The 16,012-nt window shown below is 53.3% G+C and overlaps 1 protein-coding gene across 10 annotated transcripts in view; it reads right to left on the bottom strand.

The window, feature by feature from the left end:
* Positions 1-16,012, bottom strand: part of MPRIP (myosin phosphatase Rho interacting protein) — a 145,723-nt gene that overhangs the window by 38,007 nt on the left and 91,704 nt on the right. For 9 of the 10 annotated variants that reach the window (XM_055385999.2, XM_055386001.2, XM_019027055.4 and 6 more), the window contains 6 exons: positions 11,956-12,094; positions 11,052-11,165; positions 8,642-8,698; positions 7,348-7,416; positions 4,564-4,653; positions 170-279 (listed from right to left, as the gene is read on the bottom strand). In XM_055385999.2, the coding sequence (XP_055241974.1) occupies positions 170-279; positions 4,564-4,653; positions 7,348-7,416; positions 8,642-8,698; positions 11,052-11,165; positions 11,956-12,094 (579 nt within the window). The remainder of the gene's footprint in view (positions 1-169; positions 280-4,563; positions 4,654-7,347; positions 7,417-8,641; positions 8,699-11,051; positions 11,166-11,955; positions 12,095-16,012) is intronic. The other variant, XM_019027058.4, reaches the window with a different exon arrangement.

Raw genomic sequence — 16,012 nt, 5'->3', positions numbered from 1 at the left:
GATTACTTGGGACAGGAACCTGAGCAACAGAAGGACACAGGAAGGAAGGAGCAGCAGACTGGGATGCACTGAGCTCAGGTCTGACTTCAGACCTGAGTCTGACACTGCCCTGGCGGGAGTGGCACCCACAAGAGGCACAAAGGGCTCCCTGATGTCTTCACCATCCTACCTGGTCACATCTGGGGCGGTGGTCGGGTGCACGTGCTTCATGATGGTCTGGATCCAGTTCCGCCGAATCCCAGATGTCATGGCCGACAGGGTAAACTCGCCCTCTTTTGTCTACAGAGAAAAGATGAGGCACCATCAGTGACTGCCCCTAGGGTGCCTGCTGCCCTCCATCTCCAAAGAAGCCCCCTGCACTGGGTAAAGTCCCACAGGGAGAAAGGCTGTGACTGGGTGACCCTTCTAGGAGCGCAACATGTGCCCACTACTGGGACATGAGGGAGCTGGAGAGCAGGAGACGGCAAAGCTGTGGGAGGGACGTGTATTTGTGGCAATGGTAAATCCGGTATCTTCTCTCAGTAACAAGCTCACAGTTACTGAGCACCCACTACGCACCAGCAGCCTGTCCACTCAGACAGAGGAGGATGCTGCACCCCTCTTTAAGGAGTTCCCAGCCTCGGGGGAAGGGCAGAATCAGCATGTGCTGAGCAGTGGTGGAGGTGGGGAATCCGGAAGGGCGTGTGTGTTGGGCGTGGGGAGTGGCACCTGTAGTCTGCACTCACACAGGCACATGGCATGATGGGGCCCAGGGAGTGGTTAAGAACAAGGGGTATCAGGGTCTTGTTGGTGGCACTGACAAAAGGCAGGGAGACCTGCTGGGTGGTTACTGCAGCTGTCCAAGTGATGAGAATTAAGGTGATGGCAGGGGACAGGGCAGCTCAGAAGTAACAAAAGGGGTATGGACAGTGTCTGGCTGGTTGCGTTGGGGAGCACCTAGGACAAGCCCTAGACTCCTGCTTGGATGAGGTGGAGTCTAGGGCTTGTCCTCGGTGCTTGTGCAAGGTAGCAGGGGAGGAGCCTGTTTTGGGCGGGGAACGGGGCAGCAGGTAGGACAAAGCAGCAAAGAGCACATGGCTCTGGGACATGACCGCTGCGCCCCTGAGCAGACCTGCCTGGGTACCAGGCAGGGGAGGGCCAGTGGCCTGCATGGAGCTGGAGGCCTGCTTCTGCACCTACAGGCACCTGCCCAACAGAACCGAGGGCTGCAGCCCTGAACCGAGAGCTGCTCACAAGCAGACTCAGCAGCCAGGTCAGTAGGGAAGCTGACGGCAGGATGCAATCATGAGGATGGTTTTCGGATGGGTGCTAGTGGCCTGGCCAGAAGCCAAAACAGGAGATCACGCACCGGCCTGACATGCCACAAAGCACAGCTGGGAGGGACCTGATCTGCCCCTCCACATGCCCGATCAAGACACCACCACTGCCCAGCTCGGTCCTCCTTCATCAGTTCTCATATCCATGTGAGCTGAGTTGGGGGGGTACCACCTTCTCCTGGGTCCATCCTTCTCCACCCCCAGGTGTGGGCGTTGCTGGAGTTTGGCCTCAGCACTCCACATACAGCTGTTTTCTCCAGCTGAATTTTCTTTCCCAGCGGCTGCCTAATGTTCTCTGAGAGCCCATCATGCCTCAAATGGATCACAGCCGGAATTCCAGGGGATCCCCCTGCTTCTGTGAAGTCAGCTCTTCTGCTGGCTTCTAAGTGGGCGGGGCCTTCTTGCCAGGTCCTGGCCCTGCCCTCACCTCTTCCTCCCAGGTGCTGCTCCTTCCTTTCTTGCCCAGCTTTACCGTGCCAGCCTGGCTCCTTTCTAATGGACCTGCATGTCCCGCCAGACATGTATCACGAACGCACAACTGACTGGCATCTTCTAACACCCTTCAGTGCTCTCCACAAACGCTGGACCAGCGCCAACCTGACTCTCCACCCAGCACTCTAGCCCCAGACTGGCTCTGTGCTCTCTGTGCCACCAGGTCTGGAGTCCAGTCTGGGACATGCTTTCACACTCATCCCTCCTGCTGAGCCTCGAGGGATCCTTCTCCAGGAAGCCTCCCCCAGGAAGCCTTCTCCACACTGGAAGCATCTCCTCATTCCTTAGAACTCTCAGTAGTTGGGGATCACCGAAAGTCATAAGGATAAGCCCTACCAGGGTGAAGTGAGGAGGGGTTGATCAGTGGGTGAGAGTGGCTGATGCCCTCATTTGTCACTGGGAGAGCGGGGTGAGTTCTCAGACTTCAGGTGTGCCCTGCCTGGAGAAAGCTGCTCATGAAGATGGGAGGTGGACGGCAGGAGAGGAGGCTCACCGGGCACTATGCCCGCCTACCCCTCCCACAGCGGATGAGGACAGAGGAGCCTCGAAACTTGGGCAGTGCAGGCCACTAAGAGCAGACAACTCACACCCGGCCCTGGTGCCAGGCTGTCAGTGTAGCCTCCAACTGTGACTCAGCTCCTCTCACAGATGCCTGCACGCAGGAAGCCACAGCCAGCAGCCCAGTGGGCTGGCGGCCAGGATTTTCTTAGTAAATGAACACACTGGCCTTTGGGTCTATACTTCAGTCTCCTCTAAGTTGGGTCAAACTGAGTCAGCCCCAAATACTGGATCAACTCTCAACATAGCAATACAATTGAGTTTCTGGGCCCCAAAATTTGAAGGTATGACCCTGCCACAGGTGAGCCCACCAGAGTCTAGCCTTGTGTGAGAACCAAGTCCCAGGGCCAGGGCCCAGCCCCATGGGGGCAGCTCTCTACTCATCACACTCTCCACCCATCTTAAAGCCCTTGCGAGTGACGAACTAACTTTACCCAAAGAGAGGCCTGGCCTCTGTCCTAGCTCCTGGGAGGTTACTTCCAAACCTTGGAATTTCCTGAATGACTAGAGTCTTTGTTACTCATGGTGGTACCCTGGGACCCCACCTAACACTTCATGCTGACAAGACAACTCAGGATAGAGGCTGGCCTGGCCAGAAGCAGGAAGTTAGAGGAAACCCATTAAATCAGAGGGTTGGGGTTTGGGCCATGTGAAAGTAGCCAACCATGGCGGGAAGGGCTTTAGGTGGAGTTCAACTATGAGGACAACAACTCCATCAACCACAGCAGCTACAGAGCCTCCTAAAACTCAACACCGGGGCTCAGGTGGGCTTCTGGGCAACGCTCTGCGCACTGCCCCACATCAGGGCTAAGAGGACACCGTGTCCCCAAGGATGCAGAAACTTTTGGCATCTGTGACTCCCCCAGTCCCAGATTCTACTCCACATGGCTCTCCCTTGGCTGGTTCTGACTTACATACTTTCTCTATAATAAAACTCATTGTAAAGACAGTACTTTCCTGAATCCTGTGAGTCATTCTCGTGAATTTTTGAAACTGAAGGTGGTTTTGGAAACCTCCGGACTCACAACTGGTGTCAGAAGTGGGGGCAGGACTGGGCACAGTGATTCATGCCTATAATCCCAGCACTTTGGGAAGCCAAGGCAAGTGGATCGCTGGAGCCCAGGGGTTCAACACCCGCCTGGGCAACATGGTGAAACCCTGTCTCTCTAAATAATAATAATAGTAATAATGAAGAAGAAGAAGAAAGAAGAAAGAAGAAGAAGAAGAAGAAGAAAGAAGAAAGAAGAAAGAAGAAGAAGAAGAAGAAAGAAGAAAGAAGAAAGAAGAAGAAAAGAAGAAGAAGAAGAGGAAGAGGAAGAGGAAGGAGAAGGAGAAGGAGAAGGAGAAGGAGAAGAAGAAGAAGAAGAAGAAGAAGAAGAAGAAGAAGAAGACGACGACGACGAAAGAAGCAGCAGCAGCAGCTGGGCATGGTGGCATGCACCTGTAGTCCCAGTTACTCTGGAGGCTGAGGTAGAAGGATCGTTTGAGTCTAGGATTTCGAGCCTGCAGTGAGCCATGACTGTGCCACTACACTCAAGCCTGGACAGAGAGTGAGACCCTGTCTTGGGGGAAAAAAAAAGAAATGGAGGCAGATGTGGCAGTCGGGAGGACTGTGCTCTTAACCTGGGGTCTGGCTGACTGCAGGCAGTCCTTGATCCACACAGTTTTGAAGAAACAGCCAATAAGAACCATTTTCTCCTACCAACAAGATTTTTTTTTTTTTTTTTTTTTTTGAGAACAGCGCAATGCCTTGCTCATCTGAGTACCTCACAAGATTTTGGGAAAAAATAGCCTTGTAAGTAAATGAATGAACAAACACATGAATAAGTGAGTAAAAAGCGGATGTAAATAACTGACTAACACTTTCATTCTTATTCCCCATACCCCACATCCTTCCAATTGCCCCAACTCCAGCATTACAAAAAACAAAAGAAAAAAGGAACCTTCAGAAACAAAAAAGCTTTAAGCAGTCTTCAGAAAAAAGATACTAACGTCTAATGTACTGTTCACAACACGAATTGGGGAATAGGGTCAGGTGCCACAGGACAGAGGTGTCAAGGGTAGTGGGAAAGACTAATTGCTGACCACACACGCTGCATCAGGCCTGTCCAGAAGTGCCCCCAGCCCAGACATTAGGCACTCTGACATGCATCCCTGCCTGTCAAGCCTGTGGCCCCACTTCCATCCCTGGACTCACATGTATCTGGAAGCCATAGTTTCTCTGAACTGGATACTCTGTGACATCGTAACATGTGGACAAGTCAATTTCTCCATCCAAGTCGGCTGCCTGCAGAGGGAAGTGAGAATGTCTTGAGATTTTTAGGAAGTAGAACCAATGCCTAGATGAGCAAATTTCCGTAAGTGATTTTCTGCACTGACTTTATTTTTAATAGTATACACACTGACAAGTGAGGACACCGTCTATCCTACTACTGCATGACCCAGGCCCCTCACTGGGTGCAATCACACCACCATTTGTCCCTGTATCCAGCCAAAGATAGTCCACGCCAGTGGTCCTCAAACATGCTGCTATTGAAATCCCTTCACACTCTTAAAAACTGGTGGCCCTAGAAGAGCTTCTGTTAGGTGGCTTTCGTCTATTGATGGTATTTACCATGTTAGAAATTAAAATGTAAATATTTTAAAAATTTTAATTTAAAAAATATATATTAATATAAATGCAAAATTTAAATATATTTGTTCATTTGAGAATAAAATAAATTCATTTTAAAATAAAAATCTGATTTAGCAATCAGTGATGAGTCACATTGCTTTGAATTTTTGCAAATCTCTCTAACATCTGTCTTCAGAAAGGACAGCTGGATTCTTGTTTCTGCATTCCATCTGTTCAATATGGAAGTTTTTTTTTTTTTTGAGATGGGGTCTTGCTCTGTCACTCAGGCTGAAGTGCAGTGACACAATTTCAGCTCACTGCAACCTCTGCCTCCCGGGTTCAAGTGATTCTCTTGCCTCAGTCTCCCGAGTAGCTGGGACTACAGATGACCACCACCAAGCCCGGCTAATTTTTGTATTTTTAGTAGAGACAGGGTTTCACCATGTTGGCCAGGCTGGTCTCAAACTCCTGACCTCAGGTGATCCGCCTGCCTCGGCCTCCAAAGTGCTGGGATTACAGGCATGAGCCACCGCCCCCGGACAATAAAGGAAGTATTTTTAATAGCTTTTTCAGGTAGTTGTGGCTGTTCTTTGACAAGCAGTAGGCTCTTAAAGGTTAACTGCAATGTGGTATCTGAAATCATGCCCATGAACTCTCTGTACTGTGTTACATTAAAACCCAGGCATGCTTTTGTAACATTAGGTATTGGTCACATGGAAAATATTGTTATGCACAGCTTCCAATTGTCTACACATTTCATTATGTAATATTAAAATATCGCCTTTGCTAATACCACCACCTATTTCATCAGGAGAGTGTAAGTAAAGGGAAGTTCATGATGGTGAATACAAATTTTCCCAAGTTCTAATTATTGCTTGGAAGCTCAAATTATATCACTGGCAACAAACTCTGTCAGTTGTTTTCCTTAGAGGAATGAGCTAACTTGGTTCATTTTCATGAAAATATATGCCAAACACCCAAAATTAATGACCACAGTTTTGCCTATCAGTTGTTTTTCAAGTAAACGTGGTGCTCCAAAAGAAGCTGCTAGTTCAGCTGGCAACTCAATCACACAAGTCCTTTCCATGAGAAAGCCTGCACACTCTAGTATGCAGCCAGGCGATGCTTACTTCCCATTTCAAATCACAGAACATTAAAAAGATGGGCATTTAAAGATTGAGGCTTCATAAAATTAGTAACTTCTGCTGCTCCTTCAAGGACCTTTATTTATTTTAAAATGATTATTTATTTAAAATGTATGGCAGTGAAGAATCCAGTGTCCACTGGTCCAGCCTGTTGCTACAGATGGGGCTGTGCCAAGTGCTAGTGGCTTTACCTCCCATTGCTTTTGCACCATCAGTGCAGATGGTCACACGCAAAAAAAAAGTCAATGACATCTTAATATTACAAATTATTTTAACCACCACTGCTCTCCTGAAAGGGCCTCAGGGACCTCCAGAGGTCTACAGACCACACTCGGAAGTGCTCTTCTATGCACACGCAACCAAACACTTACATAGGCTCCTTACTTCCCCAACGCTGGATACCACCAGAGGCCCACCGCCCACACTCTCCTACCCCTACTTCTTATCACTACCATCTTTTCCCCTTCAGTCTGTAAAGACTGGCTCAGAGTATTTAATACATATCCCGGCCCTTAATGATGGGTATTTAGGCTCTTTCTAATCATCTGGCTGTTACAAACGTGTGGGAATGACTAACCTGAAACAGACGTTTTTCCATATGTGGGAGTTATCTGAGGGATTCCTGGAGTGGAACTACTGGGGAAAAGGCAAAAGAGACTTGCCAAACTGTTTAGAAGAGGTTATTTTATTTGTAGGTGAAGAAAAAAAGAACCCCTTCTATTTGGTCCTTGACCACAGAATCAGGACTGTCCAGGGGCCCAACAAAGCTCATCTATCATATCCTGTCCTTGTCCAGAAGGCAGGGCACAAGGTGTAGTTCAATTCTTCCAACTCCATTTACCATGAAATCTCTTTGTGGAAAAAACAAAATTGTTCATCCTGAGTTTTCAAATTTCAGTGTTTTTCAAAGAACGGAGAAAAGAAAAGCTGCCCAAACCCACTGCACTGGGCACTTAATTCAAGGCCTTGACGAAGCCCAGCATCACAGCCAGGAAAATGATCACAAGGACAAAGGCTGGTCTTGTGCTCACCTTCCCACCAGGTCGGGACTGAGAAACCCAAGAGGGCAACATGGACATACCTTCGGCAAGGTAACACCACCGAAGGGCGCTGTCCTCAGAAGTGGGGACATTAGCCCAGCGGGAAGCAGATCTACTAGCCCCAGATGCCGCCTGGACCCCTCCAGCTGTCTCCACAGCAGAGGCAAAGCCCAGACACTCACCTCCTCAGCCACTGAATCCCTGTAGTATCTCAGGCTTTGATCGGCGAGGACAAACCAGTGTTTCTTCCACTAAAGGGGAAGAAAAGAAAAATGACTCGACTACCAACTCCTATACAGCATGCCTGCCACGCCACGGCGGTGCACAGCCAGAGCCTGTGGGGCCCTCCCAGAGCACAGGGAAAGCAGGGGACAGGCTGGCCCCCCCCTTGACAGCATACAGAGGACTCTGCTCGGACTGCAGGCAGCCATGCGCTCACACCCTCAGGATGCTCACTAAGCTGTGACCCTCCAGTGAAGAGGCAGCACAGACAGCTGAGCAGGCCTTGGCTGTGGGCCCTATGACCAATGGTGTGGCTGGTGGCCAGGCCGTGCGGTCCTCAGTAACTACAGAGGCTGCAGACAACAGGCTGGGCCCATCAGAATGGAAAGGTGGCTGTGAAATGGCATCTCCACCTGCAGGTGGCAGCCCGCAAGCCATGGCCATGTGGCCTCCTAACCAGCAGGGTAACTAACCAGCTAGAGACCAAGTCTTCACTGTGAGCAGTAAGGAAGGGAACTTGAGTCTTCATGCCAGGCCAAGGGCATTTGATATGGAGGAGAAATAAAGAGGATGTCTTGGGATAGCAGCTCAGGAAGCAGGAAGGGAGTGTGGATGGGCTGGGCATCAGGGCCTCTTAGGTAAGGACACAGCAGGCTTTTCTTCATGCCTCCTTGGGAGGCCTGGCCTTCCAGCCCACGGCACAGGGTCAAGGTGGGCTGGCAGGTCCAGCCTCAGATGGCTCTTCCTGCTTGAGTCTGATGGCAAGAATGTACCATGTTTGCTCCTTCCAGGGCTAACACTGCCACTGGAGCTGAGGGGTCTCTGGCATGAGAGTCTTGCAGTGCTAGGCTACTGTCTACTTGGCTGGCTTGCATGGAAACACAAGCCAATCCCACAGCCAGAGAGTTTCTTTGTCCCTGGGGAAGCCAGGACCCTAAACAACTTTTAGGAAAGATCACCAGGTGGGGGCTAGTGTTACAAGGCATCCCTAAGGCCGGGCCAACACCCCCTTGCCATCAGCAGACAGGCCTACCGAGTGCCCCTCCAGAGCACCCCCCACTGCAGAAATGAAGGCTGTGTGCCTGCACTTCTAGGAGCAGATGGGAGTCTCAGCCACAGCCCTGGTCATGAAGACAAGGGGCATGGAGGAGGAAGGCATGGAGCCAGCACTTGCAGACTGGCTGGGGACAAAGACAGCTCACCCTCACCCTGTCCCCAGACCCCTCAGGGGCCACGGCAACCCTGCACACTCACCTGGCCGTCCTCATACTGCTTAGTCAGCCAGCCTTTCTTGAAATTCAGCAGGTCGGGCTGAGAAAGGGAGAAAAAAGAACAGCTCAGAGGAAACTCTTCTAGTGTCATGAGTGTCTGATGGCGCCAGTATTTCTGTCCAGATGAGGCGGGTACCAGGAAAGGGGTTTCTCCACCTGCCAGACAAGCCTGTGCAGCCCCCTCACCCTGGTGGGTGCTGCCCGCAACCAGCCTTCTGTAGGCACGCGCGACCTTGAGGAAGGAGATGCTGGGCTTGGCAGGCTGGCAGGAGAGAAGGTATGGTCTCATTGCCCTGTGAGCAGTGTGGGCTCCGGCCTGTACAGGGCCCACTGCACAGGGCCTATCTGGGAGGCAGAAAACAAGCCCAGATGAAGAGTCACAGAACATTTTATTTGAAGGGAAACATCTGCAGGGAAGGCTGAAAGGAGAATTGATTCAAAAGTTCTTGCAGAAGCCACAGGAAGCCTGGGAAACAGAGACGTGCGGTGTTGAGGAAGCAGCAGCTGCAGCCCCGCTGAGACCCTCAGGCCATTTCTCCACCAGGGATAGGCTTGACCTGTATTCCCCCACAAGCAGCAGGATGGCAGACAGGGGGGCAGCGCCCAGGCACAGCGCTCTGCCCTTCCTCCACCTGTGCCGCCCAGACACACCTGGGCCCTGAGGAACAGCCTGAGACAGCACTGCCATCTACAGCCCACCTGGCTGGCCCCACAGAGACATGGGTCACCCTACCTCTGGTCCCAGGTGCTCTCTTTTCTACAGCCATCTGAGCAGAAACTAGCTTTGATGTCTGTTTGTATTATTCCAAGGAGTGAGAGTGAGAACAGGCAAGATTTGTCAGGATATCTACCAGAACAAAGCGCTCTGGGAGCCTCTGCTCAGAACCCCGTCTCTGAGGAGTGAGGGAGGAACAACAGTCGGCTGCTGCCTAGGTCTGGCCAAGACTGACCCAGATAGATAAGAAGTCCCTCTACAGAGCCCTGTTTCAACCCCAACGTCCTGCCAAGCTGTGCAACTGTCCTTGCCGCCAGAGTTATTTGAAGCACCCAATCAAAAGCAACACTGTGAAATTAGGACACCCTACCCCAAGTGGCCCTTAAATAGGGAGGTCCTCTCCTGCAAGCTTGTAGCTGCCATTGCGGCACAGGACCTGAGACGTGGGACTGACACCTGCCCCCTCTCTGACAGCCTGCTTAGCTTGCAGATCTTTCTTTTTTTTTGAGACAGAGTCTCGCTCTGTCGCCAGGCCGGAGTGCAGTGGCACAATCTCAGCTCACTGCAACCTCCGCCTCCCGGGTTCAAGCGATTCTCCTGCCTCAGCCTCTCAAATAGCTGGGACTACAGGAGCGCGACACCACACCCAGCTAATTTTTGTATTTTTAGTAGATTCGGTGTTTCACCATGTTGGTCAGGATGGTCTCGATCTCTTGACCTCGTGATCTGCCCACCTCGGCCTCCCAAAGTGCTGGGATTACAGACGTGAGCCACCGTGCCCGGCCTAGCTTGCGGATCTTCAACAAAAACTCGTAATTTCCACATCATGGTTGTGCCATTGAAGCCAAGCCTGCAATCTGACCCCAATGGCAAGGCCTATGCAGGTGGGTTCCCTGCTGGTGCTCTCTGTTGGGGAAGGCGCACCCAGCTAAGTTAACAGAGAAACAAGGAGTTTTGTTCAAGACACCTGAAGCAAAACCCAGCCTGAAGGAAAAACCCAAACCTTACTCCTCCTCACACTCCATGTTATACATCAATCTGTGGTTGGCAGCCCCCAAGCCCTGGGGCAGGCCAGAGGCCCATGGTGAGCTGCTGTGCAGGCAGCAAGGAGGAGACAAGAGGCAGTGAGCAGGCCCCAGGTTCCCCTGGAGGCTGAAGACAGAGCGGGTAGGAGCTGGGTCAGCATGCTGAGTTGGCCTTGCTCCTGTACTCTGACCACTCCTTCCGCACCTCTGTTGTCACAGCTCTGAGGCCCATGGAGAACCTGCTCTTCCACTTGAGGCATGACACGGAGAACGAGACAAGCTCCAGCAAGACGTGGCCTCTGCCTCCAAAGTGCCACAAAAAGCAATGCCCAAAGCCAGAGGAGCGGAGGGTCCCTGCTGCAGCCCTGCCGCCTAGAGTCGGGAGTCTGCCTGGCCGAGGTGGCCTCCTCCGCAGGGCCTCCTCCCAGAGCTCAGGATGCCATGGAGCCCTTGGTTCTGCTGGGACCAGAAAAGGGAAGAAACAGAATCTGTGTTCGACGGCCTGTGGGTCGGTGGGTGGGGGTGCTCACGGACACGAGGGCCTGTGCACAGAGGGACAGCTGGCATGGACGCATAGACAGAAACAGACAGCGCCTCAGAGTGACCAGAAGCAGAGGAGCACGGCCTCCGGAGGACGCGGCGCCTGGGCTCACCGTCACGGAGGGCTCCGTGGACCTCCTGTCCAGTGACTTGGCTCTTCGGTGTGGAGACAGGGGGGAAGCCGAGGCGTCTGGGAGAGGAGCTGGGGGGGCTTCATTGGTGAAGTCCTGTGGCAGAGAGCAGCCGCCGGTCAGTGCAGCCCAGGGCAATGTGGGCATGTGAGGGACGAGCTGGTGCTGTCCACCCCTCCAAGAGCCGCCAGGGCCTTGCTCCTGGCGAGGGGCAGTGATCTGCCTAGCCCCCATAGCAAGTCTGCAGCAGGGCCAGGACAGGACCCGAGTCCTGAGATGCCCTGGTTGATAGAGCAGCCTTTTCTTTTGGATTCCCAGTCACTGTCACTTTCCTGGCCCCACCCCATCCTCCAGCTTCTCTGGGTCACAGAAGGAAGAGCCCTGGGCTCTGTGGTGGCAGGTGGCAAGCTGTGGGCCAGACAGTAGGCACTAGGCACCTTGTAAACAAGACAGAAGCCAGGAGAAGATGAGCTTAGACTTGGCCGGCTACAAAAGCAGCAGGCGGGTGCCCAGGAGGATTTCAGAAGCTGAGTCTACCTTGGGCTGAGTGGAGAAACGACGGGTGTAGTTGTACTGAAAGAAAGAGTTAGGAAGATGTGACATTCAGCCTTGTTGCTGGGCTGTCTCAGATAGGAAGAGAGTGATCCTAATTAAATCTGGGATCTAAAATGCATGAGAGTATCCTTCAGCAGAGACGGAGAAGGCTCTGATATGAAGCTGCAGGAGACAGGCCTGCTCTCGAGAAGTCACTATGCAGAGGAGGTGGTCGGAGAGAAGCCTGGCAGGAGCACATCCCAGGCCTGTGTGGAGGGGACTTGGCGCATGGGGTGCATGCTGACCCACCCCCGAGCCACCCCTGAGGTGCTGCCCGGCCCCAGGAGCTCACCCGCTTCCTAGGGAACGCCCTCTTCTCGCTGCGGCCCTGGCGTGTGTCGCTGGATGGTGAGGGCCCCACTGCATTGGTCTCCATGTGCTCTGCCTTCTCAATGTCCAAGGCCTCAAACTTTTCAATCACCTGGGACCTCCTGCAAGAGAGGACACGAGGCCCTGAGGTGGCAGTGAGGTGAGCTGTGAGGTGGCAGTGAGCCGACTCCTCCCATGCCCGGCCTGGCCCGGGCCTGATTCCCCTCAGGCTTGCACAGCACCGAGGTTGTCTAGACACGTGCTCAGCTGACCCGAGCTCTGCCTGCACCCCTCCACGGCCCTCCCTCCCATCAGGCCTGCGCTTGCCCCTGCCCTCTGCCCCCGCGCTAGAGGCCCTGCAGGCTCTGTGGTGTTGACCCACTCGGCATTCACACAGCTTGGCACCCGGCAGCCTCTCCTGAGCCACAGACATGATCAAAAGGCAACCACCACCACAGAAGGCGGCCTCCATTCTCATTGCATCCCTCATGGATCACAGTGCAGCCCCCACCCCAAAATTTAGCAAGGAAGAGGCCCAGGAATTAACATTGTTTCTGCCAACAGTAAAAGGAATCAAAGACCAAATTAAAACAAAAACAAAGCAGGCTGATTTCATGTGAAAGGGCTGGCGGCCTCCTCAGGCTGTCTACGGCCGGAGACGGAGCTTAGATGGGGGCGAAGCGGGTGGAGGAGGCGCAGCGCCACCCAGCGGCACAGCAGGAGAGCGCAGAGGCAAGACCTGAAAGAAAACAAGGCTGGGAAATGAATACATGGAAGAGCGCTGCTTTTTCAAATCAAATAATGGTGAACCAAAATTATCCAAAGAATTAAAGAAGCAAAAACCCAAGGTAATCACTGAAGAGGGAGAGAGACCATGATTGTCCTCCAGCTGCAAGAAGTCACGCTGGTGGGGTCACAGGTGGGGGACGCACCAGCTGAGGCTCAGTTCACGGGGCCGGGCCTGTTCTCCCAGGGGCACCTAAGTTACCTGGCGGGGAGGGTGTCACTGCTGCTCTGGACAAGAGGATAAGAACCCAGAAGAAGTGGGTAAAGGGCTCCCAAGCCTGGAAGCCTAATTATCTCCACAAGGAAGAGAGGAAACAACATCAATTCCTGAGACCCCACCTCCCCCAAGAGGCCAGCTGCTTCTCTGGGAGGGCGAGGGAAAACTGGCTGCCTAAGGCGTCTTCACCACCGGAGAGAGGAGGGCGAGGGCCCCGGGCTCTGCTTCCTCCCTGCGCTTAGACACAAAGTGTCTTCCTCAGCTCAGCTTCCTCCCTGCGCTTAGACACAAAGTGTCTTCCTCAGCTCAGCTTCCTCCCTGCGCTTAGACACAAAGTGTCTTCCTCAGGAAAGAAGCTTGTGCCGGGCCAGCCTGCTAGAACCGGCAGCGAAGGCAGGCGCTGGGGTAGGGGAGCAGGAGAGGCCGCGGCATTGTGAGAGCAGGAAGCTAAGGAAGCTGCTGGAGTTCCAGGGCACCCAGGGAAAGCTTGGTAAGTGCAAGCCAGGCGTCCACCACACTTGAGCGATTGTGGTGGGATCTTGGTGAGATTCAAGGCTCACCAACAGGCCACTTCCAGGATGAGGGCTCCTCTGCCCAACACTGGGGCCTAGAAAGCCCCAGGAAAGCAGTGAGGAACTGCTGGGCTTTAACCTCATGCAAATTGCATGCCGTGGTACTGTGGGGATCCAGACAGAGGAGTCGTGGTGGAGAAGAGGAAAGGCACTTGCTACAGTCGCTCTGCATGGGGGCCTGGGGAGATCCTGTAAGACCACAGGCTTGCACACTGGCTGCCCTGATCTACTGGGCGAGGTGGAAAGTTATTACTTGGTGCCCTGGAAGCTGCAGGTGGGACAGCAAGCACCTTACTGGTCAGCACAGAAAACGGGGCCTGCACCCTGCAGCTCCAGGGTTCCCAGGGCACTAACCGCTGTGCTGAGGGCAGGGGGGTTAGGGCTACGTGGGGAGCTGTCCTTGCTGCAAGTCACCAGCAGGCCAACCAGGAAAACAACTTCCCCCACTCAGCAGCCAGAGGTGACTCACTATCCAAGAAACACCCTGGAAGTCTGAGGAACAGACACATCGAAGCCCAGAGCCGGTCAGGTTCAGATAGGCCTGCCTAGATGACTGTGGCTTGTCAAAAAACCAACCCCGTGGTCCCAGCAGTCTGGCTCCTGGGCACACCTATTGTGGCTGCCATTTCAGGTAGGTGTGGCCAATAATCTCTTGCCAATTTGGAGATTCTGCTCTAATCAACCAGGGGACAGGAATCCAACCAAGCACAGGGTGGGCTACTAGGGATCCAGTGAGCAGGCCTCAGAAAGCGACAGCAGCCAATCAGATGTCACCAGGGTCAGGAGAAAGGGATGCTGCAGTATTAGTATGCAGAACTGGTGGGGGGTGGGGCCAGCACCAGGTGAAAACCCATCCCCGTGTGGCAGTGCATGCAGAGTACAAAGCCCCAGAGACTGCACCTGTCCCAGGCGACAGGAGACAAGAACGAGTTCAAAAGGAGTCTCTCCGAGAAGAAGCCAAGCCAAGCAGGTGTGCTGAATGCTAATTCTGTGGTCTGGCGCTAAACCAGGACATAGCTGACCCTGCTCTGGAGCCACCACGACACACAGCCTGCTTGCCAGCCAGCATGAAGCCTCCCCTGCCCACCCACTGGCCTCCTCCTCTCTCTAGCAAAACCCTTTACTTATATATTTTCTTAATTGCTTAAAAGAGCATCCTTGGCATCAGTCCTGGATCACAGGATGGGAGCAGGGACTTCCCGGCTAAGGCCCCACTGGGATCTGCACCAGCTATCCATTGTTGAGAAGTCACCTACTCCTGAGCCTCAGTTTTCACATCTATAACTGGGGGCGGTAGTAACAGATCCTCATCAGGCTACTATGAAACATTAAGGCAGCCAAGTGCTTAGCAGAGCACCCTGGGGCACTAGGCAGGGGCTGGGAACCACTTGGCTGCCCTTCCTTTCCCTAGGAAGTCAACGTGTCATTTTCCTCTCACCAGCAGTATCTCTGGGAGATGCTTCCTTATCCTGGAGACTAACCTGCAGGTTCACAGGCCTTTTCATCTGGGACGTTTGGAAGAGTGAGTGGGCTGTCAGCCAATGGTGGGTGCTCAGAAGAAAAGGGGGCAGGATGTAAAGACACTTCCCTCCACCTGCCCTTCAAGGCACGGGAGCCCATGGCTGCCTTCACCTGTCCCTCCTGGTAGCGTCTCTAACTCTGAGCTCCAGGTTGTGGCTGGGGAAGGGAGGACACTCTGAGAAGACTTCCAGAACTATGGTCTGAACCTCTTTTCTGGACAGTGAACCTTGGGAACCTAATGAAAGCTATGGGTCTTCTTCCCAGAAGAGTGCCTAACCCTAACTCTCTTCTGGGAAGAATACTGTGAAATTGTTTTATTGAGGGGGGCAGGTCATCATGGACCTCCAGAAGTCTGTTTAAGTCTATCCATAAACCGGGCTGAGGAACCCTGCTGTCAAGGCAAAGCCTCAGTATACAGATGCAGGGGTGCAAGCCTGATTGAAGGCGTGCTTGGGCACTTGCGTCTGGATTTGGGCTTGGAGGCCTTAGAGGACATCCAGCTCTTTCTCTAGTTCTCCAGGAAACTCTGGAGAACAAGGGCAGGGCAGGGCATGGGCCCTCGTCTTCTTAGGCAGCAGTCAAGTTCTGCACCTGTGCCCCTGGTCCCTGCCCTAGGCCCGGATGTCCAAACTTTCTCTCTCTCCAGCCAGTCAAAGTCTTAGAGGGCAAAAAGCAATGCTCCCCTGGAGGGCAAAAGCAATGCTATTGGGTGCTCAGCTGCTTCACAGGTTGCCTCAGGTTTCCTGGGGCTGTGGCTCCCCAGGGAGCATGTCCTTGAGAGAGGAACCTGTGCTGCCCCCACCTTCCTGGGCATGCCTGTCTGCCTCTCAACCTCTCAGTGCCCTTTGCCCACCCTGGGACTGCCAGGGTGAGGAGCACCTCTGTCACCACATGTAGCTCTAGGGACTCCCTGCCTCCATGCCACTTCAGAGAATAGAAATGGC

Source organism: Gorilla gorilla, chromosome 4, assembly GCF_029281585.2.
Source record: "Gorilla gorilla gorilla isolate KB3781 chromosome 4, NHGRI_mGorGor1-v2.1_pri, whole genome shotgun sequence".
NCBI lineage: Eukaryota > Metazoa > Chordata > Mammalia > Primates > Hominidae > Gorilla > Gorilla gorilla.
This window is presented reverse-complemented; position numbering and strand designations above follow the sequence as displayed.